General features: G+C 39.4%; 1 protein-coding gene across 6 annotated transcripts in view; it reads right to left on the minus strand.

Moving 5' to 3' along the window:
• Positions 1–7,995, minus strand: part of MEAF6 (MYST/Esa1-associated factor 6) — a 20,602-nt gene that overhangs the window by 2,062 nt on the left and 10,545 nt on the right. For 2 of the 6 annotated variants that reach the window (XM_005868614.2, XM_014541562.1), the window contains 3 exons: positions 4,737–4,926; positions 947–976; positions 131–164 (listed from right to left, as the gene is read on the minus strand). In XM_005868614.2, the coding sequence (XP_005868676.1) occupies positions 131–164; positions 947–976; positions 4,737–4,926 (254 nt within the window). Of the gene's footprint in view, positions 1–130; positions 165–783; positions 842–946; positions 977–4,736; positions 4,927–7,995 lie in introns of all 6 variants that reach the window. The other 4 variants (XM_014541561.1, XM_014541563.1, XR_001362565.1 and 1 more) reach the window with 3 other exon arrangements.

The raw sequence follows: 7,995 nt of genomic DNA on the forward strand, positions 1-7,995 counted from the left end.
CCCCAGATTTTTAAATTACAGTTGTGACCCCAGATTGGGGACACTCAAGCTCTGAGGACATTTTTCTAATCATTTTCCTAATAATCAACAACACTGCCAGCCTCTTGGATATGGTCTGACTGATACTTACAGCTCGTGGTTTTTTGTTTAACTTCAGATCAATCCTGTATAAGAAAGATAAAGATATTTGCATTTCAATTTACAGAAAAAGAGTCCAAGATTCAGCTACTGCATAGGGCACAAGCTATAACAAAGACTATTTGGTTAAGTAAAATCCACATTCTTCATTAGACTATGTCATATTTAGTTGTTTATCCAGATATTATTAAGCAAGTATTTAAAACATGAGCAGATACTCCTGCCACAAGGCAAACTTAGATGACTCAGAAAGAAATATATAGCAGTTATGAAAGCCATATAATTTTTAAGTTATTCCAAAATTACACATTAAAGAGACTGAATTAAGAGGGCATGCTCTATGTTACTGTGTTAGCTTTGTAACTATATCACTGATAATCACTGAGACACGTGATTAAGAATAGGAAAGAAACTAGGAGTTTGTATTTCCAGACATGAAACACAAAAGAAATTGAACAAATTTCAATTTTTAAATCTTTCCAAAGCAAAATATCAAGATCTTAAACTATTAATCTCCTTATGAAGCAAAGCCAGAAAATCAATTTAAATATGAATTAAAGTGAAAGTTATCTATTTTAAAAGCAATTAAAATGCATAAAAGTGAAGTTTACTTAATTTTGCTGAAGTTATTAAATAAAATGTTACCTCCATCACGTTTTTCTGTTTTTAAAAAAAACTTCCCAGCCTAACCTAATATACATACCTACAATTAAACAGATAAACTATGGGTTAGAAAGGTCTCAAAAAGGCATATTGGTCTCTATACACTAAACAACACAGCACAAATACTAATTCAAATCAAACTTACTCAAAGTCATAATCAAACATGCCAGACGGGCTGAGGGGCAGCATTTGAAAGGAAGAAAGCAATAGAAATTAATATACTAATTGAATAAATTAGTTGATTAGCCACCCTAGCAAGATTTATAGAAACAAAATCAGCTTTAAGAATCTTAAGCCATAAAGTTTCAAACATGAAAGCACCAAAGATTTTGTGGTTGGAGATTCCCTCCACTCAATGGTTTTCATATCGGGAGAACAGACTATGAAAGAAAAAGTTATTTCATTAGAAAACTAGATAGATACCTGCAGGCCTTCTATTAGCTGCCAGATTCAGAGTTAGAACTTGGAAAATATTTAATTGTAATGACAAGTATAATTAGGACATTAGAAGAAATAGAAAAAGAAGGGATTAGTCATATAATGAAAGGTGCTTTGAAGACAATACTAACAACTCAGCAAAATACACTTGCACTAAAACAAAAGATAAAAACATCATACATTTTTTAAAAGAAAACATTCTGCAACTTTTAACTCAAGTTATATGTTCTAAACAAGTTATATGTTCTAAGCATGTCCAGGGTACATGGTACTCCTTTTCTACAGCATTCATTTTGGAAGCCAGGGGTCGAATGAAGGAACTTCAGTGATAGGTGAGTCTTGTTCCAGAAACTGCAGAGCCTGCATTGGTGATGGCAGTTACTGTTTATGTCAGGGCTACAGTTATGGGACACCAAAGTCTGCAGCACCCCTATGAAAACAAAGAAAAGTTGACACCCACAAGCACCCAAGCCTCAGGGATCCGGATGGGAGTAGCATGAAGAGAAAGTAATCCGGGGCCATTACTGATAACCATGGTGTGGGCAGGCCTCCAAAGCAAACAAAATCCAGAGTATGACACCAACCCTGCTGGCTCCAACCTTTCAGACTATAGATAGGTGGCAAAACAATATGCAAAATGGCTATCTTTTCCTCCTAACCAATGTTTGCAAGAGTGAAGCTGGAAGAACGCTTAATGTCAATACCCCTTATGCAACAGTTTCACTCAAGACATTTGGGAAGGAGTATACAATAAGTGTACAAACCAGGAACTATTAAAAATTTTCCTTCCAGCCTCATTTACTTTTATTCACAAAATACACTGTACCTCCTTAATGAAAACTTCACAAATCTAGAGGAATTCTCGAGTTTAGTATAGTAATAAAAACCTAAAAGAGCAGCTGTAAGTTATTATTTCAACTGTTTTCTTTAAATATACTGAAACTTATCATTCAGATAATTTATGAATATTAAATATTATTTGATAAATTTTCATATTCCTGGAGGACAAATTCAAAAGTTATTCCTTTTTGCTAAAGTAACTTATTTATTTCCACTTTGCTTCACTCACCACTAAACAGTGCCTAGCACATAGTAGGTACTCAGACATCTGCTGAAATAATTTACTATTGACTTTATCTGAGTACATGCGGTGTGGCAGGTTGGAGAAGAAACAAGTACTACACTGGGTGCAAACTTACAAACATGTACTAAGTGCTCCATCCCGCCATCCCACGCTGTCAGACCCACTGAGAAAGACTTCAGTCAGAGGGGAGGGGTTTGGGCCACACATTTCCTGACTAAAGGCGGCAGGCATCTGAGAACCTTCACTGGCCACTGAGCCAGTCAGGCACGGTCAATCTGTTTTCCCGAGAAAGAAGGTAAATAGCTCCACTCTGCTCCCTTGGGGCAGGCGAGTATGTAAGTCCAATGGAGAAGCCCAGCCAGATTAAACCAGGGAAATGGTCAAAGGATCCTGCTTTCCAAACAGAAAGCACTATTTGTGAACAATAACTAACATCAAAGATCTTTATAAATCCTAGTTATTTTTCTGGAAGGAGTTAGCTTCTAGGGCCAGGAGAAAAGGGTAGAAAGAAGTATAGTTCCTATGGAAATCTACTACAAACCTGCAAGAAGAAAATCAGATTCAAGTTCTAATTCCATTTTATCACCAGCTGATCATGTCACTGAGGGAAATGAAGTATTGCCTGAAATAAACCATAGCTGTCTAGAGAGTGTCTATTGGTATCAGTAACAAACCTTCATGGAATTTCCCCCCCACTGTAGACACTGAAATTGGAAAAGCATCATTTCTTTAAAATGACACTGGAGTAAATTTTAGTAAAAGCAACAGAGAGTATAACATTTAATTTTTCTTTTTCTTTTTTTTTTAAATATATTTTATTGATTTTGTACAGAGAGGGAGGAAGAGGGATAGAGAGTTAGAAACATCGATGAGAGAGAAACATCGATTAGCTGCCTCCTGCACACCCCCTACTGGGGACGTGCCCGCAACCAAGGTACATGCCCTTGACCGGAATCGAACCTGGGACCCTTCAGTCCGCAGGCCGACGCTCTATCCACTGAGCCAAACCGGTCAGGGCTAATTTTTCTTGACAATTTAAAAAAATATTTTTAAGAGTATGGTTCTCTGCTACTATTTGTGATAAGCTAGGATGAGTCATATCACAGTGATCAAACACGTAGCCTTACAAAAATGAAAAGATATGTAATTTTTGCTATTTCTTACTGAACTTATGAGATTGGCATGGTGATCTGTGGTTTGCAGAAAAATGCTAAGCTAGCAGTCCTTAGTCTGTATTTGGAGGAAATACTTTTTCTGCAGTCTCAAAACCACCACCACCATCGACAACAAAAACTCTTAAAAAGAATGAAGATTCCAAGGAGGCTTAAACCAGTTAGAGTTAATTTTATATTATCCCTGTGTGCCACATCCACAGAGCTAACAATGTAATGCCTGGGTGCATGAAGGAAAATCCTACAGGTTTGTAAAACAACCCAACCCAGAAGCAAACTGGAGGACAGGGAACCCCATCCATCCCTTGCATGCCTCCTTTCATCTCCTCAGCAAGCAGGCTCCCAAGAGAAGCAGGACAAAAGCCAGCCCGTAAAGAACGGGTTTCCATGCCTCCCAGAGAAGGTCTTGAGGCTAGGGCAAGATTCCTCACTCTAGAAACTGTAACCTCTCTGAATGCAGCTGTATAATTTCCAATTACCTGAGTTAACAGGCCCGTATTATCATACAAACCCCACACAGAGTGAACACTAAATCCTCTCTGGTGATACCTGACCTCTCTGTCCACTGATGCCATTCCTATCTCATTACGCACTGCAAAAAAACACAGTGGACAAACGTTACCTGGGAGGCACTCTCATATCTTACAGACTTTATACTCTTCCTCTGATATCTGGAATCAGCAGATTGCAGAGGTACATAAAAACAGATAATCACATGCAATTAAAAAACCTCATATTTAAAAAGAAAAAAGACACATCAGATTGGTTCCCTTCATTCACCAGGAAACAAGAGTAGGCAGGGATTGGGATTAAGAACAAAGGACTTTATCCCACGTTGCAACTTCCCAACATGGACTAGCGGTATTTTTCAAATACTATTACACAGACTCTGTTTCTATATCCCTTTTTCCACTTCTAAAAGGATTCCAAATTTGTTATATTAAACAAATATTTTATGGAACAAAATTATTCTACATTAGAAATGGTGAGAATGCTGTCCTCCTACATGGTTATGCTGAAGCCCACTAATTCCTCCCCTAGACAGAGAAAAATTATTCTGTTTCATTTGTACCAACGGAACTTCTTCCCAACAGCACAGAAGAACTAAACCAATCCTGAAGACTTTTCATTCTAGTAAAATCCCTTCATAGCAATGGTCATGGAAGCTGGGGGCAGGTGGGGGTTGGTGGGGAGTGGGGACATATGAGGGTGGGAGGTGGGAGGTGGTCCCTATCACTGACCTGTGTCGGTTTTTATTCTTTCGTTTTTTATGGCTGCTGTGATGGCTCCCTGAGGAAGTGGAAGCAGCCTTCTGGGGTTTCACTCCCTGCACAGATCCGTCCAGATCCTCAGGGTCCTCCTGGGTGGGCTCATTTTCCTGATTGTGGAAGTCTGGAGAAGTATCGCTTTCCGTCCCACTTCCTGGTTCCCCTTGAGGGAAGAAACACAAATCCCCAGAAGCACCATCAGTACTCGGGCAATCTGTCCGTCAGTCAGGAAAGATTTTTTTGAGCACTAATATATAAAAAAGACTATATTCCTATACTCATTGATCATACCGTCTAACAAGAAGATATATACAATCAAAGCTTCAAAGTTACCAGCGTTCCTGACATGTAATCAGAAACTGTGTAACCAGAGGCAGATCTAAGGACAGCTGGGAGATGGGGACACAGGCAGGATAGCCTCACTGCATAAAGGTTCTGTAAATATAGGATATATTAATGGGATTAAGAATTATGCAAGAAGGTGACCAATGACCTTGGAAAAACTTCCTATAGCCAGCCCTGATTCCTTCCCTAAACCATCCAGAAATCCTGTCTTTCTGTCAAGAAAAGAGGCCCATGAGAAGAGTCTCACTACCTAAATTACTCTGAGAAATCTTGAGTATTATTTTTTAAAATAGCAATAATACTCTTCAGCTGACACATTCCCAATTTTACATCCCTTGAATATATTATGCAAGATAAATAATAATTTATATAAAATATTACATATATTTTGGTAAATGTATACTTTTTTCTAAAAGGAATTTCTTGAAACTCTTAATAGAAAAGGATGGGCGAAGGTTTTCACTTTGCTCACTTTTGATGTCTTTGTATTACAAACTGCTGGGAAGAGATTTTACATTGAGTAGCACATGGACACAAGAAGTAAAAGAGATGGTTCCCAAAAGGCAAAAGAGAAAGAGAACCAGATCTCAGAAATCATGAAATACTATTTTTTGATCACTTCATGAAAGCAACCAGAAGAGGGAGCTCTAGAACTATAAAGCTAGAAAAAGTATATTGATCAATCTGGCCCTTCCACAGATCAGAAAAACAGATTTCATAGAAAACTTAGCAAAAGAACGCCAAAACTTAGCCAACCAAAAGTATGTGGTACTGGCATAAGAACAGACATACAGAAACCAGAGAAGAGAATTCAGAGGCCAGATACAAACCCTTAACATTTATGACCAACTGATTTTCAACAAGGGTATATTGACCAACCTGGCCCTTCTAAATTTGACAAGCAATTCAATTAAGACACTGATGATCAAAACGAACGTTTATTCATTGTGGGCCAGATGCTCTGGGAGTACTGAGTAAATGGATGAGTTGGTCATATTCTATAAGGTTAAGCACGCAAGTGCATACAAAACAGTGTAAATCAAAGCCCTATGAACGAAGAAGGTAACATGCCAGGCAGTAAGCCATGCTCCAAAGTCCTGATATGGATATTAAGTATCATCAGTCAGAGAAGAAAGAGTGAATTCCTCAGGAAAAGCTTCATTGAAGGGGTAGACTTTAACTGGACCTTAAAAAAGGAGAAGCCAAAATAAATTTAAAAAAAAAAATAGCACAAGCAAAAGTGTAGAGATGAGAAAACACAAGGTATATTTGGGACAAATGAATCAAACAACATCATTTAAACAGAGAGCTTGAGAAATGAGAGGTGACATGGAGTGGCAGGTTAAGAGGACTCATATGTCAGACCCAGTAAAGGATTTCCTTTTGGGGAGGTGCTGGTTAAGAGAACTGACTTGCAGTTTAACCTTTCTAAGCCTGTTTCCCCATTTGTAAAGTAAGAATTCTTTCTTTCATGTGTTCAGTATCTCCTATGGACAAGGCATTGGGCTCCACCCTGAGCTACCACAACGTTCCCTATTTTCAAGGAGTAGTTTCAAAGACTAAATGAGATAATGCAAGTACAGTGTTTACTTGGTGTCTAGAACACAGTAAGTGTTCAATCTCAGTATCTGTGAGATCTACAAGCATGCAATAGGGTGGTGAAGACCTGGGGAGAGGGGAGGGGCTGGGGGGAAGAGATAAAGGGGGGAAAATGGAAGATATCTGTAATACTATCAACAATAAAAAATATTTTTTTAAAAAAAGAATCTCCAAACAGAGAAGTGACATCCAACAATGAATATTTATGAAGTTCTGTCTAAATCCGTGTTTTAGGGTTATTAGGCTAGAAGTAGTTTATAAGAGGAACTGGAACCAGGGAACTAAACACCATTAAAGTGAGCTCTGAACAGCATGTTCAGTGGTTAGAGCACCGGCCTGCCCACCAAAGATGTAGGGTTCAATTCCTGACCCTGATCTGATCAAAGGCCCATATCTGGGTAGCAGGTTCGACCCCCCACCCACAGTCAGGGTGGGTGCAGGAGGCAACCAATCGATGTGTCTCTCTCATATTGATGTTTCTCTCTCTTTTTCCTTCCTTACCTCCCTCCACCCCCTCTCCCTTCCACTCTCTCTAAATATCAATGGAAAAAATATCCTCACTCCTCAGTGAGGATAAAAATAAATAAATAAAATACAAAGTGAGAATAATTTTCTTCATTGGCTCAGGGAAGCCGAAGAGGAATGATGACAAAAGGGTTGAGCGACAACATCTCCAAGTGCAGCAGTGAGTCAGTCACCGCATGCTGCTGCCACCACAGACACACACGTTCAGTTTGTTTCTCACATAAAAGTGAGCAACTCATTTTTAAAGCACAGAACATCAGATTCTGATTAAGTTTAATAAATCTACAGATGAGACACTCTACTTATTAAAAGAAAGGAACAGGAGGAAACCAAGATGGCGGCATAGGTAAACACCAGAAATTGCTGCCTCGCACAACCACTTCAAATATACAACTAAAAGACAAAACGACATCATCCAGAACCACAGGAAGGCTGGCTGAGTGGGAATTCTACAACTAGAAGGAAAGAGAAAAGCACACTGAGACTCAGAGGAGGTGAGGAAGTAAAGTGCAGAGGTAGGGAGGCGCACGTGGAAAGGGCTGGCAACTGAGGACACGGTTGTCTTTTTCAATCGGGAGGGAGTCTCAAGCTCCCGACTGCTCTGAACTCCAGTTCCGGGCGAGTCTCTGGGGACCCAGATGCATACAGGGAGAAACTGGACTGTCTGGCATCGGTCGGAACTCGAGGGAGGCTTTCTCTCAGAGGTGCTTGCAGCGATTACCGGGACACTGAGACACGGGGCCTCTTAGGGTAGGACTGAGGA

The sequence above is a fragment of the Myotis brandtii genome, unplaced genomic scaffold (assembly GCF_000412655.1).
Source record: "Myotis brandtii unplaced genomic scaffold, ASM41265v1 scaffold274, whole genome shotgun sequence".
Taxonomy (NCBI): Eukaryota; Metazoa; Chordata; class Mammalia; order Chiroptera; family Vespertilionidae; genus Myotis; species Myotis brandtii.